Source organism: Chelonia mydas, chromosome 3 (genome assembly GCF_015237465.2).
Source record: "Chelonia mydas isolate rCheMyd1 chromosome 3, rCheMyd1.pri.v2, whole genome shotgun sequence".
Classification (NCBI taxonomy): domain Eukaryota; kingdom Metazoa; phylum Chordata; order Testudines; family Cheloniidae; genus Chelonia; species Chelonia mydas.
In genome coordinates this window covers 126,808,193-126,834,057 of record NC_057851.1, presented here as the reverse complement: position 1 = coordinate 126,834,057, position 25,865 = coordinate 126,808,193, and the positions used below count along the sequence as shown (strand labels likewise).

Below are 25,865 nucleotides of genomic sequence, written 5' to 3'. Positions count from 1 at the left end.
CTTCTAGATCATTTATAAACATATGGACAACCTGACTCTGAACCCAGCTGGGTCAGCCAACTCTTTTAAAATGATGAACGTCTTCTTAACACAGTGACTTGTACACAGACAAAAAAATGCCACAGCTAGGACTGGAGCTTCATGGCATAGCAGTCCTGCCCTTGTCCTGCCCCTCCCTCACTGCCTGGAGTGTACTCAACTAGAGCTGGCTGAAAAAAGGGGACACATTTTTGTGAAAAAGTTGTGCAACGTTTTATTGAAAAGTTGCTAAATTTTGGATTTTTTAAAAACCCAGCTCCAGAGCTCTGGCTCCTCACACCCTCACTGGCTCCATCCGCTATGTGGCAATGGAGAGCTGGAACTCAGGATTTGGACCGTGACCCTTGTGTGTTGTAAGACATCACCAGCTCCAGTTGTTTGTGCCCATGGAGTGACCAGATCTGTTAAAAGGGCTTCTGGGATACTCAGCAGTCAGACAGAAAAGGAGTGTATAGTGTTGTATCCATTTGTTGGGGCCCAAAAGAAGAGACACCCAGCCTGGAATTCCATAAGATGATCAATATTGCAGCACCTCATAACCAAAGCAGTGCCCTATTTTCAGCCAGTGGTGAGTTTTAGAACTTTTATTTGTACTGTGAAAATGGGACCTGACTTGTGGAGCTGAATTTGGAATGACTAAGGCTTGGTCTACTCTTGAACATGATATGGGCATAGCTACAGGGAAAAAAACCCACATCCCTGACCGACATAGCGATGCTGACAAAACTCCAGTATGGATTCAGCTATGTCAACGGAAGAGAGCTTCCATCAACATGCCAACGGAAAACATCCCCTCACCCTTGAACCTCAGCACAGCTATGCCAGCATAATTTCTGTAGTTTAGACATATCTTAATACTCTGCATTACTATAGCTAATTCCTTGCCAAGATCTCAAAATCCTTCACAAATGTTAATTAATCCTCATAATCCTCCTGTGTGGTAGGTATTATTAGCCCCATTTTACAGATGGGGAAAACTGCGGCACTGTAGCCAGACAGCCAGCCCCCCCTCTCAGACCAGCATTGCTGGGAACACAAGGGAGCCAAAACAACAGGGCACTTAACATAAATTCCAGCACAGCCTTTGAAGCTGTGAGAAGCACAGGTGTGCTGCTACAATGTGCCTCTGGGAATATATACAACAATTAGGCTCACAGCAGACAGAGAAGCTGTGACAGACATGGCTCTTAGCCCCTACTAAATAGCGTGATGCACACACCCCAACATCCTAGGTGGGAAAATATTTACCCTAATAAAAGGAATGTCCAGTAGTCGAAACTTATTGTTTCTCTCCCTTGCAAGTGTAAACTACTCTTGCGAGAGCTGGCATTGCCCAGACAGACCAGCCCCAATTTGGCATAAGAAAGGAGAAAGAGAATAAAGGAGTACAGAGGTATAAGTATGGGACCTACAGCACCATGATTTTTGAGTGCTTTTTCACTATCTATCTGCTGGTCAGATAAGTGACAGCCTGCCAAGGCTTCTGCAGCTAAGAGGGTCCCTAAGCCTTGTCCCTTATTCGTCTTTCCGCGGAATTGAGTGACCGATCCTGGCTTGGCACCGCTGTGTAACATCTCTACATTTAAATAAGTAGGCACTAGCAATTTTGTAACCACGTAATTAGAATCTAGTTTAATAAATTTTGGTAACCATTTGTGCATAAGCCTGACTTGTTTCTCTGGTTTACTGTAAAGCAGCCAACACAATTAAAGAACCTCAGCCGTTTTGGCTATAAAGCCTGGCCATTAGGTGAGAGTACTAAGAGCCTAGCGTTGAGTTGTGCCACCTCCACGGGGCAAACTCTTGGGGCGCCTGTCAGTCAATCCTGGCTGCCCGCTGCGAAGGAGCTCTGAGCTCTAGCAGTTAAAGTCACGGGTGTGGAGAGGCTCTTAGTGCTGCCATTGGGGCACCTGTCAGTCAGTGTTGACTGCCCGCTGCGAAGGAGCTCTGAGCTCTAGCAGTTAAAGTCACGGGTGGTTAGGACCTTGGGGCATCCGTCAGCCTAGCCCGGGCTGCCCGCCGCGAAGGGACAGTGCGTCCTAGCGGTTAAAGTCACGGATGGTATAAAACAGGCATAGCTGATTTATCTGTTAGCCGATGGCCAAGGATGTTTGGTGAAGTGCCAGCTATGCCCGTTTTATACCATCCATGACTTTAACCGCTAGGACGCACTGTCCCTTCGCGGCGGGCAGCCCGGGCTAGGCTGACGGATGCCCCAAGGTCCTAACCACCCGTGACTTTAACTGCTAGAGCTCAGAGCTCCTTCGCAGCGGGCAGTCAACACTGACTGACAGGCGCCCCAAGAGTTTGCCCCGTGGAGGCGGCACAACTCAACGCTAGGCTCTTAGTACTCTCACCTAATGGCCAGGCTTTATAGCCAAAACGGCTGAGGTTCTTTAATTGTGTTGGCTGCTTTACAGTAAACCAGAGAAACAAGTCAGGCTTATGCACAAATGGTTACCAAAATTTATTAAACTAGATTCTAATTACGTGGTTACAAAATTGCTAGTGCCTACTTATTTAAATGTAGAGATGTTACACACACAAACAAGTTACAAAACTGAAGCCACAATCCCAAAGAAAGAAAACGAAGTATAGAGCTCTATTTCAAAATATGTGTACACTAAAGATAGGAGATCAGGTGTGGGTGCTTCTTACCCTCCTTGCATCTCTCCATTCCAGCGGTGCCAAGCCAGGATCGGTCACTCAATTCCGCGGAAAGACGAATAAGGGACAAGGCTTAGGGACCCTCTTAGCTGCAGAAGCCTTGGCAGGCTGTCACTTATCTGACCAGCAGATAGATAGTGAAAAAGCACTCAAAAATCATGGTGCTGTAGGTCCCATACTTATACCTCTGTACTCCTTTATTCTCTTTCTCCTTTCTTATGCCAAATTGGGGCTGGTCTGTCTGGGCAATGCCAGCTCTCGCAAGAGTAGTTTACACTTGCAAGGGAGAGAAACAATAAGTTTCGACTACTGGACATTCCTTTTATTAGGGTAAATATTTTCCCACCTAGGATGTTGGGGTGTGTGCATAGCCATGTCTGTCACAGCTTCTCTGTCTGCTGTGAGCCTAATTGTTGTATATATTCCCAGAGGCACATTGTAGCAGCACACCTGTGCTTCTCACAGCTTCAAAGGCTGTGCTGGAATTTGTTAAGTGCCCTGTTGTTTTGGCACCCTTGTGTTCCCAGCAATGCTGGTCTGAGAGGGGGGGCTGGCGGTCTGGCTACAGGCACAGAAAGCCACTTCTCCCGGCCCACATGCTCTCCCAGCAAGTCTGTGGCAAAACTGGGATTATAAACAGTTTTCAGGATTCCCACTTGTTTGCCTTTACCACAAAGCCACTGTTCCTGGCTAAGGAGCCCAATCCTGCACTCACAAAAATGCAGCGTCTCAGCTGTAGAATCCCTCTTGGATTTGATGGTAATAATAGTTTCATTATATCAGAATGCTTTGAAATGCCTAGACAAGAAACTATAGAGGCACAAAATATTATTTATTATGACTAATTATTAAAATAAATTTTTGAAGGCAAAAAAAAACAAACAGTTTTCTTCTGCAACAATTTTACATTCCTCAGCATTCTTAAAGATGACCCCATGAAAACACTCCCACAAATAGTTAGTGACACATTCAAAAGCACTAGTTCTGCACCTGGGCACTACTTCAGTTTTAGCACGGTGCTTGTCAGGAGACTGTTGTGAAACCTCTGCCCTAAGGCTCATATGCACCAAGCAGGATGAACTAAGGATGGAGTGATAGCAGCTGACTCTGAACTGCCTGACTCAGCATAGTTTGGCCCATAACCTCCGTGTCATACTAACCATTTTTTCATTATTTCCACCGGTTATGGTAATTAAGACACCAAAGGTGAAACCTTATTGGGTCTGAAGGATCTAAATCTGTTTTTGGGTCTCTTTGTTTGCGTGTCACCTCTCCATCTAGCTGGATTTCTTTGGCCAGGGGATCATTTAGGCAGGGCAGGACCAGTTAGCATGATATACTTTTCATAATTAACGTTGAGCACCTAAGTACTATTGCCAGAGACTAGGTTTTTCAAAAGAGCCTGTGACCAATTCCCATTGAATTTCAGTGGGATTTGGGTGCCTGCCTCATCCCTCATCCCTGGGCTACACACATTGTACCACTTAACTATACCAATTAGAGCTAGTCAGAAAAATTCTGATGAAAATTTGTTGTTGTTGTTGTTTGTTGGAATTGGCTAATTTGTCAGAATAGAAACATTGTGTGGAGATGGTTTGATTTTGATGATGTTCCAATAGAACCCTGCCTGCTTTTCTGCCAGCTCAGCCGCTCAGCAGCCTGCCTGAAGGTCTAGTGGGGAGCTGGGAGCCTGGAAACCCCAACTTGTGGCTCCTTGGCAGCCCGACCTCCCAGGATCCCTGAGGCAGGCTGCCTTGGAGATGGGGACTGCAAGGCTCCCAGGATCTGCAACTCTAGGGCAACCACCAGGGATCCGTTTCCTTTTGAAGAGAACTTTGAAATGTTTGGGTTTCATTCTCAATTGGAACGAAACCAGATGTTGAGATATCAAAATCCTCTGGAAAATGGAGTTACTTTCGCCACCCAGCTCTAACAGTGATATAGCTGAAGTGGTAGAAGACTGTTGAGCAGATATGCAGTTATAGCACAATTTAAAGCACTTTACACGAGTACAGATATTTCTATGAGGGGAAGGAAATAAGCTATAGCAGTGTAAGGCACCTTTATATTGGTGTAAGTGGCTACACCAGGGGTTGTATTGGTATAACTGTGGTTTGAGTGGTTTGGGTTTTTTGTTATTTTTTTTTACAAAACCCCCAAACACCACACCCCTAACTGAAACAGTTAATTTGGTTCAAAAACTGTGTAGAAACCAGGCCTCAGGTACCTTTGAAAATCCCAACCAGAGTCTCTGGGTATGCCTACGCTGCAATAAAACACCCACGGCTGACCCATATCCGCTGACTCAGGCTTGCAGGGCTCGAGCTGTAGAGCTATGAAATTGTAAGGTAGCCATTCAAGCTCAAGCTGGAGCCCAAGCTCCGGGACCCTCCCCCTCATGCGGTCTCACAGCCTGGTCTCCAGCCCTTGCCCGATGTCTACACTGCCATTTTTAAGCTCTGCAGCCCGAGCCCCACAAGGCTAAGTCAGATGACTAGGGCAGGGGTTCTCAAACTGGGGGTTGGGACCCCTCAGGGGGTCATGAGGTTATTACGTTGGGGGTTGCGAGCTGTCAACCTCCACCCCAAACCCTGCTTTGCCTCCAGCATTTATAATAATGGTGTTAAATATATAAAAAAGTGTTTTTAATTTATAAGGGGGGTCACACTCAGAGACTTGCTATGTGAAAGGGGTCACCAGGAAAAAAGTTTGAGAGCCACTGGACTAGGGTGACCAGATGTCCCAATTTTATAGGGACAGTCCTGATATTCAAGGTTTTGTCTTATATAGGTGTCTATTACCCCCCACCCCCTATCCCAGTGTGTCAGACTTGCTATTCGGTCACCCCAGCTGACACAGGCCAGCCGCAAGTGTCTCTTGCTGTGTAGACGTACCCAGATCTGTGGCAGAGGCTAATCTACTTCCCACTGCGCTTGATGACAAAACTCTTATTGACTTTCACGATCCAGGTGCAGCCCATTAGACACAAAATAAACGCCTGTTTCTACGGGTACGGGTCTGTCCAGGGCCCTCCTTAGGCATACGCAGCTGTGTAGGGCACCATGAAACTTGGGGCACCACATTTGCTCCAAATTTCATGGTGCCCTAGGCAGCTGCGTGCTGCATACACCACAGCACCAGCCCCTGCGACCAGCCCTGTCCCTCGGCCACCCGCGGGCTGCGCCCACTGCAAGGCGCAGGGCCGCCCTTACGGGGTTGTGGGGCCCCGGACAACTCCCTCCGCCCCGCCTCTTCCCCTTCCCCCTGCTCCGCCCCCGGCCCGCCCCCATTCCACCTCTTCCCCCAGCGAGCCCGCGCTCCCCGGCAGCGGCGGGAAGCGGAGCAGCCCGGCCCCAGCCCGCTCCACTGCGCCAGCTCCCAGCCGCCGCGCTCCGCTTCCCGCCGCCCGTGAGCGCGGGGAGGCTGGGGACAGGACGCCCCCGCACTCGCCGGCGGCGGGAAGCGGAGCGGGCTGCTCCCGGGGCGAGGGAAGCGGAGCGGGCTGCTCCCGGCCCCCGCCAATCCCCCGGGCCACTCTCGGCCTGTGGGGCCCCCAAAAGTGCCCCCTCCCCCCACAGTTCCTGCCTCCCAGACCCTAGGGGGCCTGGGGCCCCACAGGGGGGGCTGCGTAGGGCACCCGAATGGCTGGGGACGGCCCTGGGTCTGTCAGTCTTTCTCCTTTGCACAATCCTTCCCTCTTTTTTCCCCTCGCCAGGGGGCTCCCTCAGCATCAAAGAGTAATTTGCTTTGGAGCCAATAAATAAGCTGCTGGCGGTTTTTTTGTAAATCTCTCCATAGCTCAGAGAGCCGTGCTGGGGGAGAGGGGCTGGGCCTGGGCCTGCGGTTGGAGTGTACTGCTGGTGGGAGGGGAGCTGCTTTCAGCATGCCATATATACGGAGCTCTCTGGGTGTGGCTAAAAGGCTGGCTCATGCCATGGCTGCCTAGGATGCTCCGGGCCAGATTCCTATCCCAGTTACACTGTGCAATTCCCAAGTAACGTCAGTGGGGTTACTCTGGATTTACACGGGTGTAACTAAGAGCAGAATCTGGCCATACGCTTTTTGGGGCAAAGTTATGTGAAACTGGGTGGGAACTTCCTATGTCTGGCTGTGATCCCGGCGGGCAGAGTGGAGCTCAGCTGTCTGCAAGAACGGCTGTTCCATAGCCTGTCCCAAAGCCTACCCTTAGTAGCATTTATTGTGCATTGTTAAAGTTAGCATGACACTTTTTTTTCTTGCAAAATAAAGAGTTTCACCCTGCTAGGGTGACCGGCTGTCCCAATTTTATAGGGACAGTCCCAATATTCAAACTTTGTCTTATATAGGTGCCAATTACCCCCACCCCCATCCTGATTTTTCACACTTGCTAGCTGGTCACCCTATTCATGCAACAAAGTCCCATACCTGTGCTAGTGTGTTTCATGCAATGGACATAGCCTTGCCAGTTGCATAGCAATAAGGAGCTGTCTGACTACTGGGGAGTTTGATACATTGTTTAGTTAACCCCTGTCCAAATGCAAACTCCAGCATTTAAGAGCCTTGGTTACATCAAAGTCTTCACTCTTCACCCAGAACATAGTGCAGAGTCCACTCAGAGAGGTGCTGCATCAACCTCCCCTTCCACAGGGGACAGGATATGGCCAGGAGACCCTCTGAATTAATCCATCTGCCAATCAGTCCTTCCTGGCAGGGCTCCTTATTCAAAGCCATCCTTCCAGAGGGAATTCTCTACACCTAGTCCGCCCTTGCAACAGCAAGTGTCAATTAAGAGCATCATGTGGATTTGCAACACCACCCTGTAGGAACCCATAAGCCAATCAATAGGCCACACTCACCCAGCTGTGCTGTTTCTCCATCTGTGACAAATACTTTCTGGAAGCGATTTTGCAGAGCTGGCTGAATTGTTATAATCAAAACTTTGCCCCAAAATGGCTTTTTGGACAAAACAAAATTTTTTGTAGAAAATGTTCATTTGGGGTAAATTTGGAAAAAACAAACTGAAAATCATTTTTTTGTCAGTAAAGTAAAACCAACATTTTCCAGTTTTCAAGAACCAAAATTTTGGAAGGGTGGTGGTTGTTTTCATTTTTTTTAAAAAAAAGTTTCCACAGGAAATCTGTTTAAAAAGTGATTTTTTTTCTCTTTTTTTTTTTTTTTGTGAAAAATAATTGACAGTTTCCAGCCGGCTCTCCTGTTTTGATTTTTAATGTGTAATAATAAGCCCTCGTTGGATAACTAATCTAGGCCTGATGCTGATCTCTCCATGGTGTAAATCAGGCGTGACTGATGGAGTTACATTGACATAAAACCTGTGAGAGAGGAGATTCCAGCCCTGGGAGCATAGGTCAATACTAACAACTAATGTGGGTTAAAATGCTTTTCAGTTTAACATTTTCAGATCACCATGGGAGAGAGAGAAGAACAGGGTACAAATTCCCAATTCAGAACATGAAAAGGGGTGTGGCATTCATGGCATGTGGTCCGCCTCTCAGGAAAGGAAGACACGCATTGGACCAGATTCTGCTGTCAGTGCAGTGCTGATTTTTACTTCAGCGGAGTCACCCTGGAGTTACAGCATCATTGAGAAGTGAGTTTGGTCCCTGAGCCTTGACTCTTCTGCTTCCTCGATATTTGTGAGAAGTGCTATGTAAAAGATTAAATAACACCAGTATAATGATCAAAGCAGGGAAGGGGCTGTGTTAGAGCTCTGGAGTGACAATGCGGCCTGGTTTACATTTAAAATTAGGTCAACACAGCTACAGCACTCAGGGTGTGAAAAATCCACACCACGCCCCCCTCCCCCCCCCCCCCGAACTATGTAGCTATGCTGACCTTACCCCTAGCATAGATGTTGCTAGGTCAATGGAAGAATGTTTCCATTGATCTGGCTGCTGTCATTCAGGAAGGTGGTGCTCCTCCAGCAACAGACATACCCAGTCTGTCCCTGTACTACAACTGCGTCTACACTACCTGGTTGGGGGAAGCTCACATCTACAGCTTCTCAGGATGGTGCAATCTGAGCCCATGTCCAATTTAAATGTTTCTCTGAATCTTCTTCTCTAAAATCTTCTTTCTTCAAAACTTTTTTCCGCATTTAGCCTCTCTTTCCTATCTATTTTTACCTTCCAGTGTAGATTCTCAGCTATGCCCATGGATCATTGGGCCCGGTTGAAAAGGAGGGCTGACGTGTGGGCCTGGCCCAGCATATGGTAGAGCAGCCTAGGGACTTTCTCAAAACTATATCAGCTGGCTATGGCCACAGGGGGACACTCCTCCAGCAAAGAATAGCCCCAGCAAAGTGGTGCTCTGGCCTTACCCCCACCTTATACCAGCTCTCTATACCAGGGGCTGCAGAGATGGGTGGTGTAGAAGTTTGTGTAACCAGATGCTTCCTGAGCTGGTGACCCCTGCCACACACACACACACACACACACACACACACACACTCCCCATCAGATGTGTTCTGGCCGCTTTCTACCACCAGACTGGCACAAAAAAGCTGGATCACAAGAGTGAATCTGGTCCTCAGCATTTTCTTTCTCCTCTTTGCCTCAATCTTGCCCCACCATTATCCTCCTCTGCTGTGTTTCTAACTTCCCCAGGGTCTCCTCTCACCTCCATTTCTATCTCCCATGTTCTCTCTATTCCATTTCGTCCCACCACCACCCTTCCCTTGCCCCTCTCAGAATAGGAGCCCAAATACTGGTCCGGCCGACCCTTCCAGCACAGCTGATGGGAGTGTTTCAAAAAGGGGTGGGTGGCACAGGGAATGTGTGGGTGTCATCCTCCGAAGGCGTGTGAGTTGACAGCCCTGTATTAATGACACATAGACGGGACATAGTCATGGGCGTAACACCAACCTTATTTGGCAGAAGCATGGAGCTGGAAACAGCCTACAGCCACATTCACACATACTGATCTGCTCTAACAAAATAGAGTAGATTGTACATAGTACAATGGCTGCCCTCACAGAGCACGTCAATGGGGATTCGGTGACAAGGATGTATTCAGCATCCAATCAAGAATACAAATTTATAATCACGAAAAAGGATGATTAACAATGGAAACTGCCAAAGACTAGCTTAAAGGATTAGAGGAGAGATTTCAGGGGTTGTCCAATGAGGTAAATTTATAGATTTTAAGGTCAGGAGAAACCATTATGATCATTCTAGTCTGACCTCCTGCAAGGGCTTCAAACATTACTTTGAAAACATAGTGGAGTGCCTCAGTTTTGAGGAAGGAAACAAAATATGCATGGACTAAGGGTTTTACCCAGCGAAATCTGACCATTTCAGTTGAACCCTTGTATTCAAACTGCCTCGGAAGCTGTTTGTAAATGTTTCCAGTTCTGTTTTGCTGGTGTTGTTATAACCAGAAGCAGAAATAGCACCCAGGTGAAATACACACCAGGCGCTAAAGTCCCACCTGGTGAAAGCAAGTGAAACGCCACAGAAAGCTATGCTGTTGCATCCACGTATACCCAGTTGGAATTTGGCCCCTGATTTACTCTCTGACCATATAAGAAGGAAAACAGGCATTTGGATTTTGTAATAATACCATAATGAGCTAAGTTCCTCCATAGACATAAACGAGGATGCAGGTACCTGGCTTCCCCAAAGTGAAGAGAATGTGGTAGCTTAGAGACCAATCCTGCTTCCATCTAAATCAGTGGGATCAGTCAGGATGGAGCCCATAAGCACTCATTTAACATTTAAATCAGAGATACCAATTCTTCCCATTGACTTCAGTAGGAATAGAACTAGGACAATGGCACTTAGCTACAGAATGGGAGAATCTGGTTGTAAGAACATGGCATCTTCAGGGCAATTACTATGTATATGAGTAATACACTGAATTTTGCTGTTAGGGACAGTAAGGACTGAGATGTCAAGAGAATTATTAGGCTTTCTCCAATGACATGGAGCGTATGTAATTCACTAACAGGGATAATAAAGCCATTGAGTCAAATTCTGCCTGCAGATAAGCACGCACAAATCCCAATGAAATTAGTAACATTCACACATAGGTGCCTAAAGTTAGGCTCTTGACTCCATATTTGGGCACCTGCATAAGTGGCCTGAATTTTAGCAGTGCTGAGCACCTAGCTCCCATTGACTTCAGTCAGAATGGAGGGTGCTCAGCACCTCTGAAAATCAGGCCACTTAATCAGATGCCTGAATATGGAGTCAAGAGCCTAACTTTAGGTCCCCATTTTGGAAAGTTTAGTCTGCATGCATAGATCTGACAGCAGCATTTGTCCCATCATGAAGAGCAGCTGCTCTTCTAGATTAACCTTTTTTCCCCAGCAGTTTAAAAATTTTTAAACCTGCTAACAAAAGCTTGAACTAAGAGTGAAATTCACATCAGCACGTAGTTCCCAGGTAAGCTCCTATGCCCCGCTTAAACCCTGCATTAGGGTGAATACCACTGCAAATGCCAGCAAAATTCTTATTTGTCTAGGCATTTATCCAAGGCTCATCGCTGCAATATGTGGACACTTATGCCAGTTTTTAATATAGAATTTAAGGGGTACCAGAAAACCTTTTAAAAAAGAAAAAGGGTCGTATCCTCTAAGGCCTTACAGTTCAGGGGGATAGCTCTGCAGGGGTCTGACAGGACGGCGTCCTATGTATTTCATTGTGTCTGGAGTTATCAGAATGGTTACCAGCTCTTAGCAAAATAGATGTATAAAAGATTTTTTTTTGTTTTGGAGGGTTGAGGTTGTTACTTTTAAGATGGAAGCAAACTGAAGCAACTGAAATGTAACCCCCTGAGAAGTGGGTTACCAACCAAGTCTAATGGTGACATTTTACCTAGCTAGCTGTTTATAGTATATGAGGTTAGGGCAGTTGTAGAAAAGCTGCCCAAAGAGCTAAAAGGAAAAGTGAACCCTTCCCAAACTTTTGGCTAACAGATCAAACCTTTCTTATGCCTTAACGTTATTTACACTTTACAGACATCATTAAAAAAGCAAAATATTCTACAGGCTTAAAGATCATGTGCATTTCATATTACATACCTTATGTTGAAGTATGTAGATTTCAAAACATTTGTAGCCTTTGATAACAATGGTAACCAGTTTAAAACCTTTTTTCAAGCGGACATTAAATCCACCCAGTCTTTCCTTACAAATAATGTACATACTGTGAAAGTAGAATGAATTATATTGAAATTATAATTCATTAAAGAAATGCTACTTGAAGGGTTTGTTGAAATATAGTTATCAAGAAGAGAAACATTAAGGAATGTGAGACAATGGGTCCTCAAACTAATTAACTTAGAGCTCCTACTGAGCTAGGAGATTGGTAAACGTTAGTATGCAAATAAGATATGTATGTATATTTGTCAGTTTCTGCTTTCTTTTGTCTCTTATGTTAAATTGGCTTTGGCTTAGCTGTATAAATAAGTTATCTTGAGCCTCAGAGAGGGGCTCACATCTGGGTGCATTAGCAAAGCGCTTTGCTAATAAGCAGAGTGGTCTGACAAATTATGTGAGTCCTGAATCTGACTTTGACAATTTGGAGGTTCCACCGAGATGGCAACTGTCTTCTCTGGGGCTGTGTGACTCCTGACTGTTCTTAGGATGGCCATGGCAAGCCGGCTCCTGGGCATTTGGCCCAAGCGGTCCTCCTCCAGAACGGAAGGGTGCATGACCACAGTGAAGTCTACGCCATCGAACCTGTTGGTTCCCACTCTGTTCTGGTAGGGATCCCGGGATCTGACATCAGGAATCTGGTCAGGTAATTATTTCTGTGTTTTGTCCGGACTGAGGACTGTCTTGTCTCTGTGTCTATCCGTCCTCCCTGTGGTGTGTTTGAGTCTGGGCGCTGTCTCCATCCGGGGATAGGCTGACCAAAGGGTTCCTGTCCCCACGGTCTGAGTGAGTGAAATCTGCACAATCGCAGCCACACCGCGCCTTGGGTAAAACCCTTGGTGTGAAAGCAAGGGCGATTGAGGCAGTAGCCTGTGGGCTCCTTTTGTGTGTTGCACTGGGCATCGCTCTGACGAACCCGACTTTCCTTCTTGTGTGATTGGTGTGTAAAGTCCTCCTGTATGGGTAACCAGACGTCTAAGTCGGGACAGTTCCCTAGAGGAACGCCGGCTCAGTTTATGTATTTTAGGAAGAGTCCGGACTCTTGTAAATTTCTGGAAAAATGGTCTAGGCTAAGGGGGTCAGGTAGAGTGGCTACTACCACCACTACGCTTCTGTCCCCAGAAGCCTTTACAGCTATTCTGAGGGAACATGGGCCCTTTTCCCACAGAAAGGGACTGCTGCAGGCAGAGAGAGAATCTGATCAAAATCTTTTGTCTATTGGGTAATGTAATCAAAATCACTAAAGGATGTAAGGGGTTTCTATTGGAACTTAACTTGGCTGCTCCTGGTTGTGTCTAGTTGTACAAGATGGAAGTGTAATCGGGGTACAGTTGTGTAAAAGAGTAATCACAGTGCAAGGGATGTTAGGCAAAAGAAAATTGTGTGTGTGTGTATAGTACTAAAATCTGAAGCTGTGTCTCAGCTATTACCTGAGAATAAACTTATAGCTTGGTACAGCAGAGAAACTATTGCAAACATGGTCTGTTGCACAAGAGGGGAAACTGAGGCACACCACCTCATGAATTTCATAAATGATCAGTGCGTGGGGTAATTCACTAGCCTGACTATAGAACAGCCTGACTATAGAACAAAATAAGTACATCCTGGAGGTAATTCTTCTGTTTTTCCTGCAGTTAGCAAGGAAATTTTTAAAAGAAAGTGGTATTATTGTTAAGCAATAATCTGTCCCCACCAGGGGGGATGTAAATTGTTTCTTTTGTTTTTAGACTCTACAAGCAAGCTGGCGCCAGCGGAAGAATAACTCAGAATACCATGGATCTATGTTTTGTGTTGTTTGTCTGTGGTGTTTGTCTTGTTGCTAGCATTGTTGTGTTTTAATGAACAGAAAACCTCATGACATGGGTGGGGGATGGCTTCAAAAGGCTGTGTATGGGAATGCAAAAGGCTAACTCAGGAGAATCCCAAAATTCAGTGGCCACTGTTAGGATCTTGGGACAAAGACCGAGTAGACGTCTTAAAAGACAAACTCGGCCAACCTAAAACTAAATTGGCAAAAGAAGAAGTTGATTGTTTCATGTAGTGGTGGGAAGAGGCAAATCATAGGTGGACAGAATCAAAACTTGCCTCTCTCAAAGATTCTGGCTTCTATCCCACCAGATGCAACTCATTTTACTGTTGTTGATTTGTGCTCTGCTTTCTTTTCTGTCCCGGTTCACCCTGACTCCCAGTTCCTGTTTGCCTTTTCTTACAAGGGGCAACAGTACACATGGACCACACTGCCCCAGGGGTATACTGAAAGCCCGTCATATTTTTCCCAAGCATTAGCCCGAGACCTTGCTGACCTTGTTTTCCCTTCCAGGTCCACACTAGTCCAATATGTAGATGATCTACTCCTCTGTTCCCCTTCATTGTCTGCCTCTGAAACTGACTCTTTAGTGCTCCTTACTGCCCTAGCAAATAAGGGTCACAAAGCTTCTCCCTCTAAACTACAACTCTGTCAAGCTTCTGTCACATACCTTGGCTTTCTCCTCTCCCAGGGTTCCTGTGCACTTTCTCCCACCCGCGTCCAAGCTATCCTTAGCTTTCCCCGACCCCGCTCCCCACGCCAGATCCGGAAGTTTTCAGGCATGGCTGGATTTTGCAGACAATGGATTCCCCAATATGCCTCCCTTGCAAAACCTCTCCAGGAACTCACTCGATTCTCTGTGCCTGACCCCATGCCATGGCCCCCTGAGGCCAATTCTGCCTTTGTTTCCCTCAAACAGGGTTTGGCTTCTGCCCCTGCCTTAGGGCTGCCTGACTATTCTAAGCCTTTTGCCCTTTTCTGCCACGAACAATCTGGGTGTGCACTTGGAGTTCTCACTCAGATGCACAGAAAAAAGAACCGCCCAGTGGCTTATTTCTCTGCCACTTTAGACCCTGTTGCCCAAGGCTTACCCCCCTGCCTGCATGCTGTGGCTGCTGCAGCGTGCCTAGTCGAAATGTCTGATTCCCTTGTTCTCCGCTCTCCTCTTACCCTCCTGGTCCCTCACTGACCTCACCCTGCTCCAAGACTCTGCCCCAGAAACCGAGAGAGAATCCTGGGTTGCCCAAGGTTGCTCTCTACATCCCGATTCCTTTTGGCGCTCGCCTACTGGCACCTTTGTAGCCCCCTTTTCACTCTACCCATCTCTGGCCGCCCTGCTACACGGTGTTTCACATGTCGGAAAGGAGGGGATGGTCTCTGCTGTAACAAAGACAGGATGGTGGGCCCCCCATTTTAGCTCTTTTGCAGCCCACCACTGTGCAGCCTGTACCATTTGCCAAAGCCATAATATTGGTAAACCTGTAAAAGTGGCCCAGGGGTTCCGGGGCCTGCCTCAAGCACCGTTCTTGCACAAATGCCTAAGTGTCAACAATATGAATTTGTATTGGTTATGGTATGTTTATTCTCCGGTTGGATTGAAGCCTTTCCTTGTCACAAGACTGACTCACTGTCTGTTGACAAAAGTTTGTTAAATCATATTATGCCTGCCAAGGGAATTCCTGCTACTCTGTCCAGTGATCGGGGTACACATTTTACTGGACAACTTGTTCAACACCTGGACCATATATTGCATATCAAACACCTGTTGCACTGTCCCTACCACCCACAGAGTGCAGGTGCAGTTGAAAGACAAAATGGTGTACTTAAGAATAAGCTTGCTAAAATTTGTAACTCTACAGGATTAAGCTGGCCAGTAGCCCTTATGGACATGAGATCCACTCCATCCCAAAGGCATAAATTAAGTCCCTTTGAAATTGTTATGGGACGCCCTATGCGAGCTATGACTACCATTACTCCCGTTCCAGATTTGAACTTGATTCACAGTGCGCTCCTTCAGTATTGCAAGGGACTAATGCAAGCTGTAAGTCACTTCCATTCACAGGTTCGAGTCGCCTGGCCCACGGAACCCACCTCCGATGCTTGCCACAACCTCGAGCCAGGTGATTGGGTCTACGTACGGTGCCATCATTGAAAGCACGCCGTGGAGCCCCAGTGGAAGGGTTCTCATCAGGTACTGCTTACTACACAGACGGCTGTTAAGCTATCTGGCATCGCAGCGTGGATACATGCTTCATGGTATAAGAAGGCACCATCCCCAGAGAACCAACCATCGCCTCAGGACAACGCAGAGTCAATTTTGACTCCAGAAGAAGACGTAGAGGAACAGTCTGCAATACTTTACAATCTACGCTCTCGTAAGGGTTGCCAGAAGCAGACGATGAGCAAAAAAAAAAAAGCAGTAGCGAGCCTAGCGCCTACTGCCTGGTGGGCGTAAAACCGTGACTGCGGTTCCCTCAGTTGAGGTTGTCAGAACCAGAAGAGCCTTGCCACCAACATGCGCCTCTGCCTGTTCCTCGGCTGCTGGTATCTTACGGTCTGGGGAGACCACGATGACAATTCTTTTATCCAGCAGCAGGTGTGGATAGCTCAGACCCTTAATATTTCTAATTGCTGGGTCTGCAGCCACATCCCAGCCCACTCTCAAACTGGTGTTCCTGTCCTGGCTATCCCACTCAAGTCCCCAGACCTCACTGGAGGGCCTTGTCCGTTTAACAAAATATGGAACAGCAATGACACTTGGGAAGCGGTGGGAATAAATGCATCTAAATGAATAAGTGTGGTGGAGGGAAAAGGTCATTGGTGTTGGGTATGTAATGGGACAGGGCTGGATCTGGGGAAAAGCCGTTGCCTTCAGCATATTGTGGCCAATGGTGTATGGGATTATTCAAACAAAACTAAAAAGTGGCGGGCCGGGTATGGAGATATGAATTTTTTTCTCAACCTGGGATCAAACAGAGAAATCAATCTCATGTTCCCCCTACCGTAACCTTAGTGAAAACAATACAATCTTTCAATGTCATGCAAATAACACCACTCCTTGTAAGGAGAATTACCCTGTACCCTTTGGGGGATACTCCTCCTCCTTTGCAAACACCTATATGACAAATGGGTGCAACCGACCCTTCCTGGCCTTAATAGGCCATCACTGGGTGTGTGGGACCACAGCTTATACCGCACTACCAGCTAATTGGTCAGGAATCTGTTATCCCGCCCGACTCTTCCCACAATTCCGAGTGCTCGGAACCTTCCCTCGAGAACGCCTCCGCAATTTCAGGCGAAAAAGAAGGGACTTAACAGATGCCCAATGGTATGTAAACAACATAAGCCCCTTAACCTGGGAAGAGGCCATTGGCAGTTCCTTAATACCATTAGGGGGAGTAATACATCATGCAAAAAGTATCCTAAGGTTACAAGCAGCAGTTGAAATAATGGCAAATGAAACCGGAGAAAGTTTAAGAGTCCTGGCCAAAGAAACAGATGGCCCTCCAAAACCGTCAGGCATTGGACATAGTGCTGGTGGCAAAAGGAGGGACTTGTGCTCTCATTGGAAAAGACTGCTGTGTGTATATACCAGACAACACCAGTGAGGTAATAGATCATGCTAGCCACTTAGAACAAATCGCATACCTTCCCCACGAAGAGCCAAGTTCTTTATGGAAGTGGCTAAGTAACCTTTTCAATTTCTCTGACATAGGAAACTGGTTGTTTCAGGGAGCCCTAACTCTCCTGTTTGGAATCCTAATAATTTTTGTATGTTTTCAGTTACTTTCCTGTTGTATCCAAAATTGTGTCAGGCATACTACACAGATAGCTGCCCCAAACCAGAGTGCTAATTTGATGATTTTAAATATCACTGATGAACAAAGAGATAAAGAACGATTGATATGTGGAACCCAGTCATTGTTGGTCATTGCGTAGCTTGACCAAAAGGAGGGATTGTGAAAGTAGAATGAATTATATTGAAATTATAATTCATTAAAGAAATGCTACTTGAAGGGTTTGTTGAAATATAGTTGTCAGGAAGAGAAACATTAAGGAGTGTGAGACAATGGGTCCTCAAACTAATTAACTTAGAGCTCCTACTGAGCTAGGAGATAGGTAAACGTTAGTATGCAAATAAGATATGTATGTATATTTGTCAGTTTCTGCTTTCTTTTGTCTCTTATGTTAAATTGGCTTTGGCTTAGCTGTATAAATAAGTTATCTTGAGCCTCAGAGAGGGGCTCACATCTGGGTGCATTAGCAAAGCGCTTTGCTAATAAATAGAGTGGTCTGACAAATTATGTGAGTCCTGAATCTGACTTTGACAATACTTTGAAGACACTAAATGGTCTAGACCTGAAAACACTCAGCCACACGACTAAAGCTTGTAGGATTGAGTCCTATACCAGTGTGAATCCCTTTGTGATAATCTTTTATTCTAACAATCATTTACACACGTGCACATACCTTATGTCTCTAAAAACCCTTATCTAAAACAAATGCAATATTTGGGGATCTTTGTGATCTCTTTGACTTTACTGTGCAATTATTTCAATGGGATCATGACCAAGAAATCCATATCAAATAAGGCTCTTAGAGATTCATTTCTGTCTAACAGAATCATGCCACGATGCTTAAAGGAACGCATTTCAGTCATTCCAGGGCATGAGGGAGGAACACACAGGGGACAGGGTTACTGGCTTCCTATTTTACCTCCATTAGGGTGATACTCTGTCAAAACTGGTTGTTTTGTCACTTACCATTTTCCAGCCTACCAACTCCGCATTAAGGAGGATCCATCGCTCCTTCAGGACCCCTAGGGTGAATCCCCACAACCACAACACTCCCCATCTCCGTTTTCCTACTAGAAGGACAAACAGGGGGTCTGGGCTATTAGGAGTGGACTGAAAGACTTGGCCACTCCCAGTTACATTTCCAATCCCCTCATACTGCTGGGTCCATGAGAGTGGAGCACCTGAAGAGTGAGTGGTCAGGAGTTCCTGAGCAGAGGGGAAAAAATTTGGATTTTTGCTGAAGCTGAATTAATAAGGGCAGCCGAGTCCCATCCCCTAATCAAGAGCTAAAAGGTGTGGCTTCCTCTCAGGGAAGAAATGCTGTGGCTAATGAAAGGGAGCTTGAACAGTTAGCTCTGGCTTATCCATGGGCCTCCTAATTGTATCCGTAGTTGGGTTTGGATCTTATGATTCAGTCTTTACTATTTACTGACAGCCAAACTAGGGCCACCAGATTGACTCAGTCTGAAGCCATTGAACAAGAACCACAACAGTAAGTTTCTGACCCCTTCTCAAAGAGGGATCTCCCTCAGGCGCCAAAGTCCCTTGCCTAACTTGTGAGGAAGCTCCCAAGGCTCATCTGGGCACTGCCCCTGTTTCCCAAGAGGGGGTGTAGTTGATATTTGCCTGTGTATAATAGAGTGGAATGATCTATGTTTAAGCCCCACTCCCTGTTTGCCACTGGGCATTTACTTTATGCAGTGTTTCAGGGCAGTCACAGAATGGCCAAATAAAGAGTGAAGGGCTCAACTAAGTTATATATAGTTTAGCCCAGTGATTTACTAGTAGTTCTAAAGGAAAACCCTCTCCTGTCAGTTCCACTTAGAAATGGGTTATAAAAAACTTACTATTTACATTCTGTTCCAATGAGGCATTTGCAACACATGTGTTGCATAGGATCATTTGTCCAGTGAAATATCTTTGGCATTAGGCCAGCGTAAGACTGCATCTCCTTCAAAAGGAGTTTTGTTTTTGTTGAGTTTAAGCAACTCCTACAACCCAACAGCCTTTTTAAAAAGTTAGAAAAAGGTTTCTAGGCTGAGATAGGCACATTACAGCTATGACCATGTTTTTTAGAGCCAGGCTGTAATCCGTTGAAAAAGAGATTTTACGCAGAAAATGTGAACCTGAACTTGAGGCTAGGGCAGTACCTGTATGATAGCACAGAATAGGAAGATCAGGTGTAATTCTAAAAATTATAGATGTTTAAGTATTTCTCAGAACCAAGAAAGCAGTTTCAGATTTATATTTAAACTGGAAAAAAAGGACACCAAAACCTTTTAAATATATTTTGAAAACTAATTGTGAAGCACTCTGACCTTCTATAACCCAGCGTGTTTGTTTAATGTAGCATTGCTACTGTGTACAATAACCCTGCATCATTATTATGTCAATTTAAAGTGTCGTAACCTTTTTTCCTCCCTAAATTGTAACCAGTTATAAAGAACAGGATAAACGTATGTAGAGATTTCAGCTCCAGAAACAGAAATAAATCGTGACATAACCAACTCCAATGGGGTGTGACAGAATGACTGATTTAATGCTTCTTGAAGTTTTTGGTTTCCTTCCACAGGGCATGGTTTTAAAAATAAACAAAACGAGATAATACATTAATTTATGTACACTTTACATACACTCTGTGTCACTTGGAGTTTGCAGCAACAGTAACAGAAATTGTTACAAAATAGAAAGTTACATGGCTGTTGCAGGTATTCAACAACCTACAACTTACAACAGTGTCATCCTGAGAGTGGTTAGCATAGTGATCATGTAAACATGCTTAGAAGCATTTACGGTGGACAATGGATGGGCCAGCTTCATCATATTCCTGTTTTGTGATCCACATCTGCTGGAAGGTAGACAGGGAAGCCAGGATAGAGCCACCAATCCAGACAGAGTACTTACGCTCAGGTGGTGCAATGATCTACAAGAGTAAGCAGAGCTCTGATCAGTAAACAAACCATATATGGGCACAGAAAACATTTTATGATTTACTACACCTAACTTAACATGTTAAGGGAGGTGAAATAGCATTTGCCAAAGAGGTAGAGTTAGTTCGAATGGGTGCATCTGATTGTTTGTAAAGTGCTTTGAAGATCAGCAGTGTTAAGTATTATATATTATTCCACTGTATTGTCTGAAAATAAGTCTTATCTGAATATAAGAGTCAATAATCATATAGTCAAATGTACCTTGATCTTCATTGTGCTTGGAGCCAGAGCCGTGATCTCCTTCTGCATGCGGTCAGCAATACCAGGGTACATGGTGGTACCACCAGACATGACATTGTTAGCATACAGGTCCTTCCTGATGTCAATATCGCACTTCATGATGCTGTTGTAAGTTGTCTCATGAATACCAGCAGATTCCATACCTGGTGACATGAGGAGATAAAGGAATACAGAGGTAAGTGCACTTAATTCACCAGTGAAGCAGAAGGATCAGTAACACTGAAGGGAAGGACTTCTTTGGAGAGAGAGGATTATATACCAATGAAGGATGGCTGGAAGAGGGTCTCTGGGCAACGGAAACGTTCATTGCCAATAGTGATGACCTGCCCATCAGGCAATTCATAGCTCTTTTCCAGGGAGGAGGAGGAAGCTGCAGTTGCCATCTCATTCTCGAAGTCCAGAGCCACATAGCACAGCTTCTCCTTGATGTCGCGCACAATCTCACGCTCAGCTGTCACAGGGAAAAACAAGATGTTAGAAGGCTGGAACAGGAGAGAGGAGAAAACAGCCCAGCCAGAGGTCAAGGGGAACAGGCAAGGGCTCCAAAAGAACGTGCCTACATGTTTTCTGGCTCTGGGGGAGACTGTGCAGAGTCAGTCAACAATATGACTGGAGGGGGGAGTCAAATCATGGTCCCAGATTTTCAACAAGGAACATCAGATACAGATCCCCATGTTTAACATTAAATCTATCAAACAGGACCACACTGAGCAAATACACACCAGGTATCCCCAGCTCAGGTTGTGTCTATTAAGTACAAACCTGTGCCAATTAACAAGCAAGTAGCTAAGTACAAGTGCCCATTGCACTGAGTGGTGATCCCTAGTCACACAAAGGAGTGCAGGATTTGGCCATCCCCGTGGAAGTTAAACAAGTCAGCCTCGAGTGTGACTGCTGTGTGCTGCCAATCAGAGGTGGTGGTGGGTGTGCAGGCTCCACTTACCAGTGGTGACAAAAGAGTAGCCACGCTCTGTCAGGATCTTCATCAGGTAGTCAGTTAGGTCCCGACCGGCCAGGTCCAAGCGCATGATGGCATGTGGCAGAGCATACCCCTCATAGATGGGCACGTTGTGTGTGACGCCATCACCAGAGTCCAGCACAATACCTGTGAGGGGGTGGGAGAGCGAGTGAGACCGAGCACCTCGCTAGGCCAACACAAGGCAAGGCTGGGGAAATGGTCACAAGGGAAGGAGCAAACCCTGCAGGACCTCACGGAAAAGGGGCAGGCAAAGTTTGTTTTTACTAGTGGCAACATCAATCTAAAGCAGAATGGGGGGCCTCTCTTCATGTCTAAGAGTCTATGCCAGTGGGTCAGTGCCCTCACTAGGTGAGGGTGGGTGGCACCTATGCCGGTAGGTGGATGCCCCCCAGGTGAGGGTGGGTGCTGTTGGAGGCCCATTACTCTCACTTACCAGTGGTACGGCCGGAGGCGTACAGTGACAGAACAGCCTGGATGGCCACATACATGGCGGGCACGTTGAAGGTCTCAAACATGATCTGGGTCATCTTTTCACGGTTGGCCTTGGGGTTGAGGGGGGCCTCAGTGAGCAGGGTGGGGTGTTCCTCGGGGGCCACACGCAGCTCATTGTAGAAAGTGTGGTGCCAGATCTTCTCCATGTCATCCCAGTTGGTGATGATGCCGTGTTCAATGGGGTACTTAAGGGTCAGGATACCTCTCTTGCTCTGAGCTTCATCCCCCACGTAGGAGTCTTTCTGACCCATACCCACCATGACACCCTAGAGAGGAACAAAAGGGGGTTGGGGAGCTTAACATCTCTCCGGGGAAGGAGGGAGAGAGTCACACGTTATCCACCCTGGGGAGTGACAGCCAGCTCAGGTCAGAAGAGGAGAAGGCTCTCAAGTCACAGGGCACAGCTAGGGCAAATCCAGCCTATTGTAAGAGCAGCTGTTGCACTACAGGTGTGCCTGCATGGAGCACAGAGCACATTTGTGGGGCACTGATGGCATATTATATAAGTGTTAGTAAGTAATATATATATGCTAGTTTCATGATGGGAGGAAGGGTGATTGGGTCACAGCTGGTGTGACAGCGGGCAGTTGTCGCACAGCTGGCATATAAATTACTCAGTCCCATTATGGAGGGGGGTCAGCCTCTCCCAAGTGATTAGGGACTTTCCCCAGAAAGCAGGGGTTGGTTTTTAAGCACTACCTCTGTGAAGCTGCAGTCCTGGAACGGCTAGAAGACAGGGCATCGTACCTGATGGCGAGGGCGGCCCACAATGGAGGGGAACACAGCCCTGGGAGCATCATCCCCGGCGAAGCCAGCCTTCACCAGGCCAGAGCCATTGTCGCATACGAGCGCGGTGGTCTCATCCTCATCACACATGGTGTCGGCTTTCTGGGGAACGGCAAGAAAATCAAACCACCGTAAGAGCTGACGAGAGACAATGCAACACAGCCGCAGTCTCACCACTCATGATCCACTGTCCCAGAGGAGCCAGGCTCTCCCCACCCACAGAAGGTGCGGGGTAAAGTGGGGCGTGGCTTCAGAATGGGGCTGCAAGGTCCAGTGGGCATCTCAAAGGGTTTGATTTAAAACAAAAAACTTCTATGCTACTTTAAAGTGGTTAATTAAAATCACATTTTAAACTCAAAGTAGGTCCAGCCTTCCCTTCAATGTTATAACTCTATTTTAAATCTTTATTCCACTCAGTATGGGTTATAGGAAATAGTAAATTAGCTCAAAGAACTAATAGAATTAATCCACCACATCCTCAATAAACTGCTTTCTTTATTCCTTGATCCTCATTTTATCAAGTTTAGAGATTGTCACCATGTAATCTGGTAGTTTTAATATATACACTTAAGATACATACAGTGATTATATTTGGTGGTGGGGGGAGGGTAAAAATTGTGATCCTATAATCATCTTCAATTGATTTAAAAATCTCATCAATCTGGAACACAAGTTAAAGTAGATCATAGCGGCCAAGAGTATTTAGGAGAAATAATTATAAACCTTTATCAGGATAACAATAGTAAGCCACAGTTTTAAAATAAAGGCCAGGCACTTTGATTCAATAGTGTGGCAAAAACTGGAGACAGGAAGACTTTCAAAAGTTACTTTTTGCCTAGTTATTAAAGGATTTTAAAAGTTTGAAGCAATACACGTGCTGCTTTCAATTGGATGGAATTAAGAAACTGCGAAGTAATCCAAGTTCAAGTGCCATCTTGGATGGCACAAATAGTTAAAATCCAAATAGTAAAAATCTATGGTATTGTGCTTTTCCTTAAAATCTGACCCCCCCGCCGGGCTACAATCAAAGAGAAGACTGGCTCAGCAGGAGCCACTTAAACGATGTCCCTGTTCATTACGATCAGGAACGAGGTACTAGAGAGGCAGGTAACGCGTACCTGCTAGCACTCTCTCCCTCCACCCAGCGCCAGCTCAGCTCCAGGGAAGTTGCCCGGCGGATCGGCCGCAGTCCAGGCAAGAGGCGCTAGTTTCTCGCTGCCTGGCGAGGGATCCGAGCTGTGCCCCCGCGTGTAGACGCGATTCCTCCCCAGCAGCACGAGGGCAGAAGCCTGGCGAACCAGCCCGGCCCGCTCGCTCGCTCTTTGCAGCGGAGGGGAGGCTCCCGCCTCTGGGGGCTGGCGCTTTGGCGGCTCCCCAGACACTGTTTAGTCTCGGGCCCCGGCTGGGCGTCTGGCGGCGCGCCGCGCTCCCTGGGCTTTGCGGACTCAGCCCCCGCCCCGCGGGGCTCCCCCGGCTCACCTCGGGTGGCTCCTGGCTCTCCGCTCCGGCTCAGGCTCCTCGCGGCTCTCCAGCTCGGTGAGCTGCCCGGCCCCGGCAGGTCTTTATAGGGCCGCCGCCGCCGCCGCCTCCCCCGCCGGCCGCAGGAATGTCTCCCCGTCTGTCTCCATATTTGGGTGTTGGGCAGCGAGCGAGCCCGGCCGGCCCGGCCGGAGCCCCCCAGACCCGCCGCGCGGCCGCGGGGCTGCCCAAAGAAGGAGCTCCTGGCCCGGGCCCAGGGACCAGAGGCCGGGCCGTATAAGGAGCGTCTGCCGGGCCCTCCCCGGCCCCCGCCTCGGGCCAGGGGAAGGGGCCGGGAGGGCTCGTGTCCGAAATAATCCCGACCCCGCGCTACCCAGAAAGGAGAAGGCGGCGCAGGGAGCCCCCGGCCCGGGGCGGCCCGGGGGAGGCGAGCCCGGCTCAGCCCGAGGAGGAGGAGCGGAGAGCTGCGCCGCGGGGTGAGCGGCCTGGGCTGGCCGGGGGCAAGGGGCTCTGACGCCGGCCCGCCGGGAGCCAAGCGGCTGGGACCTCTCCAGCGCCGCTCGGCCCGAGGGACCCCCAGCACGGCCCTGCCTTCGGCCGTTCACTTCCCGCTCCCCACTTCCCTGCCGGCCGCCTAGCGCACAGCGCCCTGGCGAGCCGGGCACACTTGCGTAGGGTCTCTTGAAGCGGCCCCTTTGTGTCAGCTCGGGGGACGCTGCCTCCTAATGAGCATTCTCCATCCCAGGGGGAAGGGCCGGCGCAGGGGGCCACGTTTCGTTGTCTTAATCACGGCAGATTTTTTTTTTTTTTGGGTAGAAAAATTCAATCTTGCACAGCAGCAGCTTTTTATAATAATAATAATAAACGCTGTGCAAAATCAGTTTTATATATAGAGGATGATAAAGACCCACGTTCTGGCTCGTTGCCAGTATGGGTTGGACAGCTCCCATGCACAGTGGGTCTGCTGCTGTTTATGCTATTTGTACCACCGATATATTCAGATATATTTTTAAAAAAATTCTCCAGGGATTTGAATCTACTTATGGTCAGGTAGAGGTTTAATGGTCATTTTGGGTTGGGGAAGGCTGGAAGTCCAGTTGGTAGCTGTCGAACTTCCGTTAGGATAGGAAGCACAGCAGCTGCTTACGGAGAGAACTGAAATAAATGGATCGTTTAGCGGGACAGGAGGGACAGATGTGGTGCCAAAAGTTAGTGGAAGAGAGAAGCTGCCTCACTTAGAGCAATGGTAACCAACATCTACTTTTCTAAAGTACATAATGTACACACATGCTGGAAGGAATCCATATGCTCACCAGGGGTTTTCTCTATGGAAGATAAAGGTAGAAGTGTTCTGGTTTGTAGCCCACCATAAAATATCCTTTTATAGGCTATTTCTCTGTAAACTTAGGAAGAGGAAACTGCTCCTACATTTCCTACTTATAGTTTCAGCAACCAGCAAGATAGCCTAGATATGTAATTAACAAAGGCCTGGCTG

At 47.1% G+C, this 25,865-nt stretch overlaps 1 protein-coding gene across 2 annotated transcripts; it reads right to left on the bottom strand.

Annotated features, from left to right (window-relative positions):
- Positions 1–19,917: 19,917 nt before the first annotated feature.
- ACTA1 (actin alpha 1, skeletal muscle) lies at positions 19,918–25,066 on the bottom strand. 2 transcript variants are annotated; one of them, XM_037895234.2, is made up of 7 exons: positions 24,371–25,066; positions 22,853–22,993; positions 22,047–22,371; positions 21,578–21,739; positions 20,894–21,085; positions 20,596–20,777; positions 19,918–20,327 (listed from the first exon to the last, which is right to left on the bottom strand). In XM_037895234.2, the coding sequence occupies exons 2-7, from the start codon at positions 22,979–22,981 to the stop codon at positions 20,184–20,186; spliced, it is 1,134 nt and encodes a 377-aa protein (XP_037751162.1). In that variant the 5' UTR covers positions 22,982–22,993; positions 24,371–25,066; the 3' UTR covers positions 19,918–20,183. The 2 variants fall into 2 exon arrangements, with proteins under 2 accessions (XP_037751162.1, XP_007071113.1); XM_007071051.4 differs by lacking the exon at positions 24,371–25,066 and adding an exon at positions 24,010–24,361.
- Positions 25,067–25,865: the final 799 nt, after the last annotated feature.

What these genes read in the sequence shown, in the direction of transcription:
- ACTA1 (XM_037895234.2), bottom strand. Translation starts at nt 22,981, where the DNA reads ATGTGTGATGAGGATGAGACCACCGCGCTCGTATGCGACAATGGCTCT. An exon ending in TGGGCCGCCCTCGCCATCAG is followed by an intron (nt 22,372 to 22,852) that starts GTACGATGCCCT and finishes GTTCCTCTCTAG; the next exon opens with GGTGTCATGGTGGGTATGGG. An exon ending in CTACTCTTTTGTCACCACTG is followed by an intron (nt 21,086 to 21,577) that starts GTAAGTGGAGCC and finishes TCCCTGTGACAG; the next exon opens with CTGAGCGTGAGATTGTGCGC.